At 52.1% G+C, this 17,243-nt stretch overlaps 1 protein-coding gene across 4 annotated transcripts in view; it reads right to left on the bottom strand.

Moving 5' to 3' along the window:
* tp53bp1 (tumor protein p53 binding protein, 1) overlaps positions 1 to 17,243 on the bottom strand; it is a 95,823-nt gene that overhangs the window by 63,857 nt on the left and 14,723 nt on the right. For all 4 annotated transcript variants that reach the window (XM_070864952.1, XM_070864949.1, XM_070864950.1 and 1 more), the window contains 5 exons: positions 8,282 to 8,469; positions 7,778 to 7,862; positions 4,775 to 4,868; positions 2,963 to 3,051; positions 723 to 869 (listed from right to left, as the gene is read on the bottom strand). In XM_070864952.1, the coding sequence (XP_070721053.1) occupies positions 723 to 869; positions 2,963 to 3,051; positions 4,775 to 4,868; positions 7,778 to 7,862; positions 8,282 to 8,461 (595 nt within the window). In that variant the 5' untranslated portion in view covers positions 8,462 to 8,469. The remainder of the gene's footprint in view (positions 1 to 722; positions 870 to 2,962; positions 3,052 to 4,774; positions 4,869 to 7,777; positions 7,863 to 8,281; positions 8,470 to 17,243) is intronic.

Raw genomic sequence — 17,243 nt, forward strand, 5'->3', positions numbered from 1 at the left:
GCTGCCCCTCCGACAGGGCGGCGCTCCCTCAGCGCTGCCCCTCCGACAGGGCGGCGCTCCCTCAGCGCTGCCCCTCCGACAGGGCGGCGCTCCCTCAGCGCTGCCCCTCCGACAGGGCGGCGCTCCCTCAGCGCTGCCCCTCCGACAGGGCGGCGCTCCCTCAGCGCTGCCCCTCCGACAGTGCGGCGCTCCCTCAGCGCTGCCCCTCCGACAGGGCGGCGCTCCCTCAGCGCTGCCCCTCCGACAGGGCGGCGCTCCCTCAGCGCTGCCCCTCCGACAGGGCGGCGCTCCCTCAGCGCTGCCCCTCCGACAGGGCGGCGCTCCCTCAGCGCTGCCCCTCCGACAGGGCGGCGCTCCCTCAGCGCTGCCCCTCCGACAGGGCGGCGCTCCCTCAGCGCTGCCCCTCCGACAGTGCGGCGCTCCCTCAGCGCTGCCCCTCCGACAGTGCGGCGCTCCCTCAGCGCTGCCCCTCCGACAGTGCGGCGCTCCCTCAGCGCTGCCCCTCCGACAGTGCGGCGCTCCCTCAGCGCTGCCCCTCCGACAGTGCGGCGCTCCCTCAGCGCTGCCCCTCCGACAGTGCGGCGCTCCCTCAGCGGTCGACATGGATTCTGTGCCTGGACGAGGATTTATTGAATGTTTTAAGCATTGCGACAGAAGGCTGAAAAGAAAGGACATTGGTCGCTGTCCCGAGTATGGCCTTTCACCGGCGAAGCACCTCCTACCGGTCTCTGAGTCCTGGCGGGATCTGCTGGATGAGTCCACCTCCTCTGGACACTGCGCACTCCCACTGGATGCGTTGGCACTGGTCTCAGGATCGCTGCCCTTGCTCTCGGACAACTCGAGCAGCCCCAAGCCAGCCTGCGACGTGCCTGAATAAAACAACATGCATTCACTGGATCATCGCAGAAGTGGAAGGCCACTTGGCCTCTCTAACCTGGCCCAGCCACAAAGCCAAACTTCCCACGTTATGGGAAACCTCCCATTGAAACATACAACATTCTCACAGGGTAGGGAGGATGTTTTCCCCCTGGCTGGGGAGTCTAGAACCAGTTTAATATCCCCTCAGTACTGCACTATAAGTGTTAACCTGAATCATGGGCTCAAGTCTCTGGAGTGGATCTTGAACCAACAATCTTCTGATTGTGAGAGATTGAGCTGATTGGGCCTATACTCTCTGCAGATCAGAAGAATGAGAGGGTGATCTCATTGAAACTTACACAATTCTTACAGGGCTTGACAGGGTAGATGCAGGGAGGATGTTTCCCCCGGGCTGGGGAGTCTGGAACCAGGGGTCACAGTCCCAGGATATGGGGTCGGCCATTTAGGACTGAGATGAGGAGGAATTTCTTCACTCAGAGGGTGGTGAATCTTTGGAATTCTCTGCCCCAGAGGGCTGATGGGGCTCAGTCGCTGAGTATATTCAAGGCAGAGATCGATAGATTTTTGGATATTTTTGGAATCGAGGGATATGGGGATCGGGCGGGAAAGTGGAGTTGAGGTCGAAGATCAGCCGTGATCTCATTGAATGGCGGTGCAGGCTCGAGGGGCCGAATGGCCGACTCCTGCTCCCAATTCTTATGTTCATGTGGGCAAGTTGCAGCAATGCATCATCAGAGACAGAGTGACTGCGCACTGGGTCAGCTGATCAAAGAGGCCAGAATGGATTAGTGAGCGATAAATATGTCCGACTAAATCGAGTTGCATTTAGTTGTGAGGTCACTGGCTTGGTGGACAGGGCAAGTTAAAAAAAAATTTGTTCCTGGGATGTGGGCGTTGCTGGCAAGGCCGGCATTTATTGCCCATCCCTAATTGCCCCTTGAGAAGGTGGTGGTGAGCCGCCTTCGTGAACCGCTGCAGTCCGTGTGGTGAAGGTGCTCCCACAGTGCTGTTAGGGAGGGAGTTCCAGGATTGTGACCCAGCGACGATGAAGGAACGGCCGATATATTCCCAAGTCAGGATGGTGTGTGACTGGGAGGGGAACGTGGAGGTGGTGGTGTTCCCATGCGCCTGCTGCCCTTGCCCTTCTAGGTGGTAGAGGTCGTGGGTTTTGGAGGTGCTGCCGAAGAAGCCTTGGCAAGTTGCTGCAGTGCATCTTGTAGATGGTGCACACTGCAGTTCTAACGGTTTCCTAAATGATTGCAGAGTTTTGGGCTCCAGCTCGCTGTCTGGCAATTCACGGGTTTTAAACCTGTGGACCCTTGTCCTGCTATTGCAATTTAATATAAAGCAATTTTCCGGATTAAACAAAGACTTTCTTAAGTGACATGAAAAATGACGCCATTTTCCCCTCAGCCCACTCCTGGCTGGTGGATGGTTTAATGAGTGCCAGGGACTGTCTTACTTCACAAATCTGGTTCGCGGGCTATTCAACCATGGCCTGGGGGGGGGCGGGGGCAGGTGGCAGGGCCAGGTTACATTCTCGCCGGGCCACTACGGACTCTCGCACTCCAATGGAGTTTACGCACAGTGGCCAGGAACAGAGGCACATAGTCAGCCCTGGGGAGAGAGCGCTTCACTCTGCATCGAACATCTGGGCCTGATGGAGATTAAATGACCTGTGATTATGGTTGTATACATGTCCCAGGGGCGGCAGAACTAGATGGACCTTGGTTATTTTGTTTTTTTTTTTTTTTAAACCGGCTAGTAATTCCTTTTGTTCCGAACAGAGTGGGTCTCTAGAGAGGGTGGGAGGAAGAGTTGGGATTATAAGCACATTGCACCCGATCTGAGGGACGCTGGATTCCGACACTGGACCGAAATTGGAAAAAGAGGGACGGTGTTCCATTCTCTAGCAGTGACACCCGCCAGCCTGACGAGCACCAATATCCCCACGCGTATACAGACAGAGACACACAAGAGAACCGAGGCACTCAGCCGACAGTCAGAGACCACACCCAGAGGCAGGCCACCACGCCCCCCCCCGGGATTGGCCCAGCCTCTCCACGAATGGGCACAGCTCTACCTTCACAGCCGATGGAGTTGGTCGTTGAATCGGCGATGTCCCCGCCTCCTCCGTCTCCCTCCTGCGGGCTGGCGCGAGTGTTCGGAGCACTGCAGGAGCAACAAAAAAAAAAAAAATAAGGCCATCTCCTTTAAATGGAGGTCGGCGAGATTTGGCGCCCGAGTGATTCCCCCCCCCCTCGGGGAGGGGCAGGGGCAGGGGATGGCAGGAACGCTCCGCCGTACTGGCTGGGGGGGGGGGGGGGGGGGGGGGGGGAGGTGCGTGCTTTCCCGCTGGGCAAACCTGGCCGCTTGTGACACAACCCCGGGGGGGCCACTCACACCCCAAAACACCCAGAGCCGCTCGCCACGCTTGCTGCTCCACCCAACTCTGGCAATCAACATTCCGTCAGTCGAGCGAGCGAGAGGCAGGGGGCGCAAGTCAGTGCCTACAGGCAGCGAGGGCGGGGTCAGGGGCGCAGGAGAAAATAAACCCTCCCAGTTAAATAACCTGACTGCAACTGCCTGGAAGCGAGGGGAGGAGATCTTGGAATTCACCAAGCTATAAATAATGACTTGCATTTCTATAGTACCTTTCACAACCTCAGGACGTCCCAAAGCGCTTTACAGCCAATGAAGTACATTTTTGGAGTGTAGTCACTGTTGTAATGTGGGTAAAGCGGCAGCCAATTTGCACACAGCAAGCTCCCACCATCAGCAATATGATAATGATCCAGATAATCTGTTTGTTACGTTGATTGAGGGATAAATATTGGCCCCAGGACACCGGGGATAACTCCCCTGCTCCAATTCAAAATGCATGGGATCTTTTACGTCACCTGAGAGAGCAGACGGGGCCTCGGTTGAACGTCTCAGCCGAAAGACGGCACTTCCGACAGCACAGCGCTCCCTCAGCACCGCCCCTCCGACAGCGCGGCGCTCCCTCAGCACCGCCCCTCCGAGTGTCAGCCTATGTAGTCCTTACTACTAGGGGGATCAAGGGGTATGGCAAGAAAGCAGGAATGGGGTACTGAAGTTGCATGTTCAGCCATGAACTCATTGAATGGCGGTGCAGGCTAGAAGGGCCGAATGTCCTACTCCTGCACCTATTTTCTATGTTTCTATATTTTGTGCTCAAGTCTCTGGAGTGGGACTTGAACCCATGGCTTTCTGACTCAGAGGCGAGAGAGAGAGTGTGTGGCCCACTGAGCCACTTGCTGAGACCTCAAGACATCTTTATCAACCCAATAATGTTGGAGACAACGGGGGCAGTGGTTTCCCTCTCAAGACTGTCCTTTCTCTTGACACAGCTTAACCTGTTACAATGACAAGGCATTGTACCCATGGAGATGCAGTCCTGTGTCTATCCCCGTGAAGGAGAATCCCAGCCTTTCCCCCCCCCCGCCACAACTGCCGCAACAAGTTCAAGTCACTGATACAAAAGCAAAATACTGCGGATGCTGGAATCTGAAATAAAAACACAAAATGCTGGAGACACTCAACAGGTCAGGCAGCGTCTGCGGAGAGAGAAACAGAGTTAACGTTTCATTAACTTGCCCCATTACCAGCTCCATTTGCCTTGCACCATCTTTTGTCTCTCTAATCTCTCCTGCCTTCCACCCAATTACAGACCTTCCCTTTTGTTCTTTCCTCCTCTCCCCCCCCACCCCCCTTTCCCTACCCCTCCACTTGCTTACAAACCCGTGACCTTTTTCCCAGTTCTGACAAAGGGTCACCGACCTGAAACATTATCTTGGTTTCTCTCGCCACAGACGCTGCCCGACCTGCTGTGTCCCCAGCACTTTCGGTTTTTATTTCAGTTCAAGTCACTTGCCTGGTTTGTCCATTTGGGCGGGGCTGATCTTCAGTCGCGGGAATGGACCGCTCATCCGACCTCTGACCCGTCGCCGTTTCCATGGCACCCGCAACTGCGAAAACGCAAAAAGGAGTGACCATCACCTCATAGTTAGCTCAGGTTCAAGGTTCAAGGGTTAAACTCAGCAATGCTGAGATTTTCTCACGCAACCTGAGGGTCATGTAGAATCAAAGATTTACAGCACAGAAGGAGGCCATAGGCCCAAATGGCTGTTCACCATTGAGGTGTATAAAATTATTAGGCCTGGATAAGAGTGGATAGGAAGGATCTATTTCCCCCAGAAGAGCAGTCAAGAATCAGGGGGCGTAGATTTAGGAACAGGAGGAGGCCATTCAGCCTCTCGAGACTGTTCCGCCATTCAATGAAATCATGGCTGATCTGGATCTTAACTCCATTTACCCACTTGGATTCAGTAACCCTTACCGCACAAAAATCTCTCAGTTTTGACATTTTCATTGAACCCTGCCCCAACAGCCTTTTGAGAGAGAGAGAGAGAGAGAGAGAGAGAGAGAGAGAGAGAGAGTTCCAGATCCCCACTGCCCTTTGTGTGAAGAAGTGCTTCCTGACATCACCGCTGAACGGCCCAATTCCAATTTTAAGGTTATGCCCCCTTGCTCCTCTAATTCTGCCCTTGAACATCCCTGATTATAAAATCGCTCAACCATTGGTGGCCGTGCCTTCAGCTGCCTGGGCCCCAAGCTCTGGAACTCCCTCTACCTCTCTACCTCTCTACCTCTCTACCTCTCTACCTCTCTACCTCTCTACCTCTCTACCTCTCTACCTCTCTACCTCTCTACCTCTCTACCTCTCTACCTCTCTACCTCTCTACCTCCTCCTTCAAGACGCTCCTGAAAACCTACCTCTTTGGTCACCTGCCCTAATTTCTCCTTATGCGGCTCGGAGTCAAATTTTTAAATCGCATAATACTCCTGTGAAGCGCCTTCACGATGTCAACGGCGCTATATAAATACAAGTTGTTGTTGTATTCCAGTACCCACGCGATAAAGGCCAACATTCCATTTGCCTTGTTGATTATTTTTGTGGCTGTCCACTAACGTTTAGTGATTTTAGTACATGGACCCCTAAATCTGATGATATAAAGATGGGTGGGAAAGCAAGTTGTGAGGAGGACATAAAAAATCTGCAAAGGGATATAGACAGGCTAAGTGAGTGGGCAAACATTTGGCAGATGGAGTATAATGTGGGAAAATGTGAGGTTATCCACTTTGGCAGTAAAAATAAAATAGCAAATTATTATTTAAATGGAGAGAAATTATAAAGTGCTGCAGTACAGAGGGACCTGGGGGTCCTTGTGCATGAAACACAAAAAGTTAGTCTGCAGGTACAGCAAGTGATCAGGAAGGCAAATGCAATGTTGGCCTTTATTGCAAGGGGGAGAGTATAAAAGCAGAGAAGTCCTGCTACAACTGTACAGGGTATTGGTGAGGCCACACCTGGAGTACTGCGTACAGTTTTGGTCTCTTTATTTAAGGAGGGATACACTTGCATTCAGAGAAGGTTCACTAGGTTGATTCCTGAGATGAAGGGGTGGACTTATGAGGCAGGTTAGGCCTATACTCATTGGAATTTAGAAGAATGAGTGATAATCTTATTGAAACGTACAAAATTCTGAGAGGGCTCGACAAGGTAGATGCAGAGAGGATGTTTCCCCTTGTGGGGGAATCTAGAACTAGGAGGCATAGTTTCAGAATAAGGGATCGCCCATTTAAAACTGAGATGAGGAGGAATTTCTTCTGAGGTTTTTAAATCTGTGGAATTCTCTGCCCCAGAGAGCTGTGGAGGCTGGGTCATTGAATATATTTAAGGCGGAGATAGACAGATTTTTGAACAATAAGAGAGTCGAGGGTTATGGGGAACGGGCGGTGAAGTGGAGCTGAGTCCATGATCAGATCAGCCAGGATCTTATTGGATGGCAGAGCAGTCTCGAGGGGCCAAATGGCCGACTCCTGCTCCTATTTCTTGTGTTCTGATCTCTCTGCTCCTCCACAGTGCCTAGACTCTCACCATTCAGAAAATAGGCTGATCTATCGTTCTTGGGTACAACTTCCCCACTCTCTCCATGGCAACCTCGCCCTCCCTCCACAGTAAATCAAAGACTCGCAACATCCACCTGTCCCCTTGTGACACATCGGGAATTCTGGGTCAATATCGAAAGACTTGCATTTATATAGAGCCTTTCACAACCATTGGATGTCCCAACGCTTTGCAGCCAATGAAGTACTTTTGAAGTGTCGTCTCTATTGTAATGTGGGAAACGCGGCAGCCAATTTGCGCACAAGCTCCCACAAATAGCAATGTGATAATGACCAGATAATCTGTTTTAGGCATGTTGATTGAGGGATGAATAGTGGCCATAACACCGGGGATAACACCACTGCTCTTCTTTGAAATAGTGCTGTGGGATCTTTTATGTCCACCTGAGAGAGCAGACGGGGCCTCGGTTTAATGTCTCATCTGAAAGACGGCACCTGCGACAGTGCAGCACTCCCTCAGTACTGCGCCTCCGACAGTGTGGCGCTCCCTCAATACTGACCCTCCGACAGTGCGGCGCTCCCTCAGCACTGCCCCTCCGACAGTGCGGCGCTCCCTCAGCGCTGCCCCTCCGACAGTGCGGCGCTCCCTCAGCGCTGCCCCTCCGACAGTGCGGCGCTCCCTCAGCGCTGCCCCTCCGACAGTGCGGCGCTCCCTCAGCGCTGCCCCTCCGACAGTGCGGCGCTCCCTCAGCACTGCACTGGGAGTGCCAGCCTAGATTTTTGTGCTCAAGTCCCTGAAGTGGGACTTGAACCCACAACCTTCTGACTCAGAGGCGAGGGTGCTGCCCACTGAGCCACAGCTGACACAGTGGAAGCTGCCCCAAGCAGCCTCACGGGCAGGTTTTCACAACTCCGCCCCCAGCAAGTTTACCCGCGGCATTTTAACCCCAGTTCCATGGGCTCTCACCTTTGTGGGGCGTTTCCTTCTGATCAGCCGACTCCTCGTTGCCTCCTGCGGAAGTCTTGGGGGCCTGTGGGCCAGTGATCACCTCCTGGAACATACAACACAGGGGCAGCTACGAGTCGGAGAACAAAAGAGCATAATAAATAATAGCAGGAGTCAGCCATTCGGCCCCTCGAGCCTGCTCCGCCATTCAATAAGATCGTGGCTGATCTGATCTTGGCCTCAGCTCCACTTCCCCGCCCGCTCCCCATAACCCTTTATTCCCTTATCACTCAAAAAACCTGTCTTGCTCCACCTTAAATATGCTCGTTCCCAGCACCTTCAGGTGTAGTGGGATGGAACTTGTAGGGGAGTGGGTTGGGGTGGGAGGGGGGGGCAGGGCAAAGAGAAGAAAATGAGATGAAACAAACGCACAACCTTGAACAGTGAGCAGGAGCGGTTTACAGACTTGTGCCATCGTGGAGCACTGCGGAGATCGCTGAAGGGTGAGGGTCTGGGCGTACTCACCAGGACAGGGCTCTGGGTGCGGGACTGCAGGTTCGACAGGCACCTGGCTTGCAGGTGTCGGTAACTCCGCTCAGGGTCATCCTCGCTCAGCACGCTCTCCGGCTGAGAGTCCTCCACAATCAAGCACGGGGTGTCCTGCTGAGAGAAATCTGGCTCCAGCTGCGTTCCGTTGGGGTCCATGTGCTGAACTGCAATTCAAAAAAGCCACACGTGCACTCAAGTCGCTGGAGAAATACCGCCAACGATGTCTCCGCAAGATCCTGCAAATCCGCTGGGAGGACAGACCCACCAACATTAGTGTCCTCAACCAGGCCAACATCCCCCAGCATTGAAGCACTGACCACACTCTACCAGCTCCGCTGGGCGGGTCACATTGTCCGTAGGCCAGACACGAGACTCCCAAAGCAAGTGCTCCACTCGGAACTCCTTCAGGGCAAACGAGCCCAAGGTGGGCAGAGGAAACGTTACAGGGACACCCCGAGAGCCTCCCTGATAAAGTGCAACATCCCCACCGACACCTGGGAGTCCCTGGCCAAAGACCAGTCCGCCCTAAGTGGAGGAAGTGCATCCGGGAGGGCGCTGAGCACCTCGAGTCTCATCGCCGAGAGCACGCAGAAACCAAGCGCAGGCAGCGGAATGAGCGTGCGGCAAACCTGTCCCACCCTCCCCTTCCCTCAACGACTGTCTGTCCCACCTGTGACAGGGTCCGTGGTTCTCGTATTGGACTGTTCAGCCACCTAAGGACTCATGCTAAGAGTGGAAGCAAGTCTTCCTCAATTCCGAGGGACTGCCTATGATGATGATGAAGTGCAGACGTATAAACACAGGCAACATCTGTAGCACAGGCCAATCTTACACACACACACACACACACCATACCACACACGCACTCCCCGTGTCCTGATCAAGTGCAGAGAAGCAGGATTCGAGGGCGGGGAATACTTAGGCCGTGGCCCACAAGACTTGCATTTCTATAGCGCCTTTCACGACCTCAAAGCGCTTGACAGCCAATGAATCATAGAACAATTACAGCACAGAAGGAGGCCGTTCGGCCCATCGAGCCCGTGCCAGCTCTCTGCAAGAGCACCTCAGCCAGTCCCGCTCCCCTGCCAAGTCACACTTCCTGTCCCGCTTTTTATATCATTTCTAATTAAATGGCAAAGACCGACAGCATTTTGGGTGGTAGAGTTGATGGGAGCACGAGATGCTCTGCAGTCGCCGCAACCCTGCAGCGCCACCACAGGCACGGAGGTGTCATTGCAGCATGACGTGTTTACATAGGCAGTCACCATGACAACCGCGGAGGCAGGAATTTATAACGAGAAAAGCATGGCAACAGGAAGCAAGGTTTTATAGACAGGAAATAGGCGCAAACAGAAGATGCTCAATATAATACGAACATTGCCTGTAGTGCACACTTTGAGGCACATTTACTTCCAGGCAGTGCCATAGAAGATCTACAAACATATTAAATAACACACACACTTATTTAAAAATAGGTCTAGATGGAGAAGGCCCTTCAGCCCATCTGATTTCATTCTACCTCAATATGAACCCATCTCTTCTCCCATTTCAGACTTGCATTTATAGAGCACCTTTCACGACCTCAGGACAGCCCAAAGCGCTTTACAGCCAATGAAGTACTTTTGAAGAGTAGTCACTGTTGTAATGTGGGAAACGCAGCAGCCAATTTGCGCACAGCAAGCTCCCACACACAACGATGTGATAATGACCAGATAATCTGTTTTAGTGATGTTGGTTGAGGGATAAATATTGGCCCCAGGGTCACCGGGGAGAACTCCCCTGCTCTTCTCCGAAATAGTGACGCGGGATCTTTTGCATCCATCCAAGAGGGCAGACGGGGCCTCGGTTTAACGTCTCATCCGAAACATTTGAATAAAGACACTACATTCCCTGTGATAGTCACACAGGCACTTATTATCTCCACTTCAATTATTTGTCATTCTGATTAAGTGCCAGAACTCCCTCAGGACAGAACCTTGCCAGAACCTTTATTTTGCGTTTATTCTGTACCTGCCTGCACTCCTACGCTCAGAGCACTGTGCGGCAAATGTACAGAATTAAACTGTGACAACTCTCAATTGTTAGATGCAGGAAGAATGTTCCCAATGTTGGGGAAGTCCAGAACCAGAGGTCACAGTCTAAGGAGAAGGGGTAAGCCATTTAGGACCGAGATGAGGAGAAACTTCTTCACCCAGAGAGTGGTGAACCTGTGGAATTCTCTACCACAGAAAGTTGTTGAGGCCAATTCACTAAATATATTCAAAAAGGAGTTAGATGTAGTCCTTACTACCAGGGGGATCAAGGGGTATGGTGAGAAAGCAGGAATGGGGTACTGAGGTTGCATGTTCAGCCATGAACTCACTGAATGGCGGTGCAGGCTAGAAGGGCCGAATGGCTTACTCCTGCACCTATTTTCTATGTTTCTATCCACCTGGGGGGGGGGGTCCACATATAACGGGTCTCGGGTGGGGGGGGGGGGGGTGGGGGGAGATTGGGCCTCCTTGGTCTATGTGGCCAACCCTGGATGTACTTCTCAATCAAGATAAACATTTAAAGGAGTAACTGCTTTGCAATACAGCCATTATAAGCAACAATCTGCAAAGATTGTGCTGAAACAACGCCTTCAGAGAGAGATAGGTAGCGAGCACACAGACCCACCCACACTAAAGCTTTGCACAATGAGGGGATACATGGCGAGGATGGACAAACCACTTCAGCACTGGTTATAGAGCAGCGTTGCCCAATAGAATTCGCAGACCAGCCCCAGCTCCAGCCCCACACTGATTTTCCCGAGCAAGCACCTACCACCATTCAGTGACCAAGGGAGTAAACAACAACTTGTATTTATAATAGCGCCTTTAACGTAGTGAAACATCCCAGCAGTGTTACAAGATAAAAAATAAGTAAATTTGACACCGAGCCACGTAAGAAATTACAGCAGATGACCAAAAGCTTGGTCAGAGGTATGTTGAAAGGAGCGTTTTGAAGGAGGAAAGAGGCAGAGAGGTTTAGGGAGGGAGTTCCAGAGCTTAAGGCCCAGGCAACAGAAGGCACGGCCACCGATGGTTGAGCGATTATAATCAGGGATACTCAAGAGGGCAGAATTAGAGGAGTGCAGACATCTCCGAGGGTGGGAGTTGTGGGGCTGGAGGAGATTACAGAGATAGGGAGGGGCGAGGCCACGGAGGGATTTGAAAACAAGGATGAGAATTTTGAAAATCAAGGTGTTGCTTAACCGGGAGCCAATGTAGGTCAGTGAGCACAGGGGGTGATTGGTGAGCGGGACTTGGTGCGAGTTAGGACACGGGGCAGTGAGCACAGGGGGTGATTGGTGAGCGGGACTTGGTGCGAGTTAGGACACGGGGCAGTGAGCACAGGGGGTGATTGGTGAGCGGGACTTGGTGCGAGTTAGGACACAGGGCAGCGAGCACAGGGGGTGATGGGTGAGCGGGACTCGGTGCGAGTTAGGACACGGGGCAGTGAGCACAGGGGGTGATTGGCGAGTGGGACTTGGTGCGAGTTAGGACACAGGGCAGCGAGCACAGGGGGTGATGGGTGAGCGGGACTCGGTGCGAGTTAGGACACGGGGCAGCGAGCACAGGGGGTGATGGATGAGCGGGACAGTGAGAGTTAGGACACGGGGCAGCCGAGTTTTGGATGATGTAGGAGAGAATGTGGGAGGCCAGCTAGGAGTGCATTGGAGTAGTCAAGTCTCGAGGTAACAAAGGCATGGATGAGGGCTTCAGCAGCAAGGGCAGAGATGGGCGAAGTTACGGAGGTGGAAATAGGCAGTCTTCGTTATGCCGTGGGTGTGGTCAGAAGCTCATTTCAGGGTCAAATGTAGCACCTAGGTTGTGAACAGTCTGGTTCAGCCTCAGACAGATGCTAGGGAGAGGGATAGAGTCGGTGGATCAAAAATCATGGCATTCCCTGCTTTTCCTCTCACTAATGTACCGACAAACACACAAAGATTCAAGTTCATGTGTATAGGCCACACGAAGACAGGTATCGAGATCACATGACCCTCGACGGTATCGATTACTCATTGTTTTAATTTACTAATCAGAAACGCAATTAGATATATCTGGATTCCCAATTAGCCACATGTGGCTAATGACAAAAGCATTAGGCATCCCAGTTACACAGACTGACTGACCTGCTCTTTACCTCGGGGGAACACCCATTTCATTGGATGCAAAGGAATAGTTGCATTTATATAGTGCCGTTGGCATCCTCAGAATGTTCCAAAGCACTTTACAGCCAATTAAATATTTTTTTGGTGTATAGTTGCTGTTGTAATGTAGGAAATGTGGCAGCCAAATTGTGCTCAGCAAGCTCCCACAAACAGCAATGTGATAATGACCCAGATCATGTTTTTTTTTTAAAAAGTGATGTTGATTGAGGGATAAATATTGGCCCCAGTCAAAACTCCCCTGCTCTTCTTCAAAACAGTGGCCATGGGATCTTTCACATCCACCCGAGAGCAGATGGGGCCTCAATTGAACGCCTCATCTGAAAGACGGCACCTCCGACAGTGCTGCACTCCCTCAGCACTGCACTGGGGATGTCAGCCTGGATTTTTGTGCTCCAGTCTCTGGAATGGGGCTTGAACCCATAACCTTCTGACTCCAGGGCGAGGGTGCTGCCCACTGAGCCACGGCTGACACTGAAATCAGACAATGAAAAGGAGCATCAAAGGAATTGGAGAAACAAAGAACGTGTGAATAATTGAGGCGGTGGGGAGATAGGAACAGCTGGAGTTAGGCCAGTTGAGTAGATTGTAAACCAGGTCTGAAAATCATAGGCGTCGCTGGACAAAAGACCCAGCTCCATCTGGTTCACTTTCTTCCATCCTGGTAGGCATAGGATCCAACGATAATGGAGTCGTTGACCAATCACGGCGGTCGATCTCTATCAATGAGGCTACAACAGACCCAGACACGAGGTGAGGAAAACACCCCCCAGTGGGGGGGAGCTTTGGGGAACCAGAGACCCAAAGTCCCCTGTTCCCACCGAGCTCGCTACACTGCCCACACGGCACAGCTCACATACTGTGCCCCCAAAATGTTATTTTCTGAGAGAAATCTATCTCGTGCACATTGTAATGACCTAACACTAATCGCTTCCCCCATCTCCATAGCCTGCTCCATAGATTGACCACCTGCTCACTGAAATACTTGGCTCAATTTTCCCCAAAGCTGTTTTTTTTGGCATACTTAAAGAGTTATGCCCGTTTTTTTGGGGCCCCCAACAATGCCAAAACAAAATGATCCAACTTTCCCCCGTGTGAATTGTTGAGTTTGGCGTCGCCTCGCCCGTCCTTGAGCTTTGGGGGCGGAGCCCAAGATCTGCGCCAAATAGATCGGGTGTGCCAGGGCAACGAGCGACACACTATGGGCGAAGACTGGAAAGTGGAACATACAACACATTCTGGCCCACTCACAGCAACCTCCACAAGCACCTCACACATTGCAGCAGCTTACCAGCATGAAATGATTAAAGTGTTTATGCCAAAAGTCTATCTCTCCTCCCCCCCCCCTTCCCCCACCGCAGTGCTGGTTGCTGCTGCTAGCCCTGGCCGAAAGGCCTCCCCTCCATCTCTTTTTCCCCCTACCCCAATCTTTTTTCTTCCCCTACCTCTGCTGTTGCTATGGCGGGCCGTGGAACTGGATCAGCTGTGCTGATTCGCTTACCTGCGCCGATTTTGTTAACTGCCCAGGTGGTTTTTCCAGAGTGGTCACATACGTCGTCCTCAGAAAAAAGCGGAGTAAATCGGAGCTGGCCAAACTTGCTAAAATGACCAGAATCGGTGCGGGTGGCAGGTTACGCCCCCAATGAGGTAAAAAAAAAAATCGTAGCCTTAAAAAAAATCCTACCCAAGTGAATTACACTAGCACAGAAACTTTGGGGAAACTGGGAGATTCAAATTTACTCAAAAAAAACGGCGCGGATAATTGGAGAAAATTGAGCCGAATGTTGCCACAGATTAGTTTTGAATTTATCCCCCTTCAAGCACAAGCCCTGGCAGATGAAGTATAATGTGGATAAATGTGAGGTTATCCACTTTGGTGGTAAAAACAGAGAGACAGACTATTATCTGAATGGTGACAGATTAGGAAAAGGGGAGGTGCAAAGAGACCTGGGTGTCATGGTACATCAGTCATTGAAGGTTGGCATGCAGGTGCAGCAGGCGGTTAAGAAAGCAAATGGCATGTTGGCCTTCATAGCGAGGGGATTTGAATACAGGGGCAGGGAGGTGTTGCTACAGTTGTACAGGGCATTGGTGAGGCCACACCTGGAGTATTGTGTACAGTTTTGGTCTCCTAACCTGAGGAAGGACATTCTTGCTATTGAGGGAGTGCAGCGAAGGTTCACCAGACTGATTCCCGGGATGGCGGGACTGACCTATCAAGAAAGACTGGGCTTGTATTCACTGGAGTTCAGAAGAATGAGAGGGGACCTCATAGAAACATTTAAAATTCTGACGGGGTTAGACAGGTTAGATGCAGGAAGAATGTTCCCAATGTTGGGGAAGTCCAGAACCAGAGGTCACAGTCTAAGGATAAGAGGTAAGCCATTTAGGACCGAGATGCGGAGGAACTTCTTCACCCAGAGAGTGGTGAACCTGTGGAATTCTCTACCACAGAAAGTTGTTGAGGCCAATTCACTAAATATATTCAAAAAGGAGTTAGATGAGGTCCTTACTACTAGGGGGATCAAGGGGTATGGCGAGAAAGCAGGAATGGGGTACTGAAGTTGAATGTTCAGCCATGAACTCATTGAATGGCGGTGCAGGTTAGAAGGGCCGAATGGCCTACTCCTGCACCTATTTTCTATGTTTCTATGTTTCCTCTGGTCCGACTGTTCTGGACAGGAGGAGATAGCTTGTCATGGTCGGCATTATCTAAAGTCCTTAAATCCACAATTGCATCACCTCTCAACCTTCTCTCTTCCAGCGGGAATATGCCCAGTTTACATAACCGCTCCTCAAAATCCAAATTCCTCCAGCCCCTCAAATCATTCTGCTTGCCCCAAGAATAAGAATTAGGAGCAGGAGTAGGCCATTTGGAACCTCGGGCCTCTTCAATGAGATCACAGCTGATCTTCGACCTCAACTCCACTTTCCCGCGAGTCCAAAAATCTATCGGTCTCAGCCTTGAATATCCTCAAAGACTGAGTCTCCACAGCCCTCTGGGGCAGAGAATTCCAAAGATTCACCTCCTTCTGAGTGAAAAAATTCCCCCTCATCTCAGTCTTAAATGGCCGACCCTTTATTCGGACAGTATGACCCTAATTGAAACGTGTAAGATTCTGAGGGGGATTGACAGGGTAGATGCAGAGAGGATGTTTCCCCTCGTGGGGGAATCTAGAACTAGGGGGCATAGTTTCAGAATAAGGGGGTCGCATGTTTAAAACAGAAATGAGGAGGAATTTCTTCTGAGGGTCATGAATCTTTGGACTTCTCTGTCCCAGAGAGCTGTAGAGGCTGGGTCATTGAATATATTTAAGGTGGAGAAAGAGAGACTTGTGAATGATGAGAGTGAAGGGTTATGGGGAGCGGGCAGGAAAGTGGAGTTGAGGCCAGGATCAGATCAGCCATGATCTTATTGAAAGGCGGTGCAGGCTCGAGGGGCCGTATGGTCTGCTCCTATTTCTTATGTTCTTATGACCCCTAGTTCCAGACTCTCCAGCCAGGGGAAACAAGCACTTGGCCCCTACCCTGTCAATCCCTCCCTTGAGAATCTTGCATGTTTCAACGAGTATCCTTTCAATGGTGAAAGGCACGATGAAAGCACAAGTCCTTTTCTTTTAATGACCCAAGGGCATTCACTCCCTCGTGAACACCACGCACCTCTAGCACATAACATGCTGTGTAGGATTGGGCAGAGTTTTAGACCTACTGATGTCCCTGGGAGATTATCCTTACAGACATCACAGCTTGAACACATGCTCATTTAAAAACTGCGCCCCATTTATTATTTCTTTAATTAAACACTCCTGGAACCAGACATCACCTAAACTGAAACTGGAGCTCAGAATCTCCCCAACAGTCAAGCTCCTTTCCCTGGGACATTGCAAAGCCTAAAAAAAACCATTAGGATTCTACTGTGCACACCACCAACTCACACACACAGCCACGGCATACAATGCATAAATACACAGCAACATACTGTAGTGATAGACACCCATATTACAGAATATATTACACACACACACACTATATAGGCATATTATAGTATATACATTACCCACACGATATCAGCCGGGGCTGTGGGCAGCACCCTCACCCGAGTCAGAAGGTTGGGGGTTCAAGCCCCACTCCAGGGACTCGAGCACAAAATCCAGGCTGACACTCCCAGTGCAGTGCTGAGGGAGTGCCGCACTGTCGGAGGGGCGGTGCTGAGGGAGAGCCGCACTGTCGGAGGGGCAGTACTGAGGGAGCGCCGCACTGTCGGAGGGGCAGTACTGAGGGAGCCCCGCACTGTCGGAGGGGCAGTACTGAGGGAGTGCCGCACTGTCGGAGGGGCAGTACTGAGGGAGCGCTGCACTGTCGGAGGGGCAGTACTGAGGGAGCGCCGCACTGTCGGAGGGGCAGTGCTGAGGCCGCACTGTCGGAGGGGCAGTACAGAGGGAGTGCCGCACTGTCGGAGGGGCAGTGCTGAGGGAGTGCCGCACTGTCGGAGGGGCAGCGCTGAGGGAGCGCCGCACTGTCGGAGGGGCAGCGCTGAGGGAGCGCCGCACTGTCGGAGGGGCAGCGCTGAGGGAGCGCCGCACTGTCGGAGGGGCAGTGCTGAGGCCGCACTGTCGGAGGGGCAGTGCTGAGGGAGTGCCGCACTGTCGGAGGGGCAGTACAGAGGGAGCGCCGCACTGTCGGAGGGGCAGTACTGAGGGAACGCCGCACTGTCGGAGGGGCAGTGCTGAGGGAGCGCCGCACTGT

The sequence above is a fragment of the Pristiophorus japonicus genome, chromosome 21, assembly GCF_044704955.1.
Source record: "Pristiophorus japonicus isolate sPriJap1 chromosome 21, sPriJap1.hap1, whole genome shotgun sequence".
Lineage (NCBI taxonomy): Eukaryota > Metazoa > Chordata > Chondrichthyes > Pristiophoridae > Pristiophorus > Pristiophorus japonicus.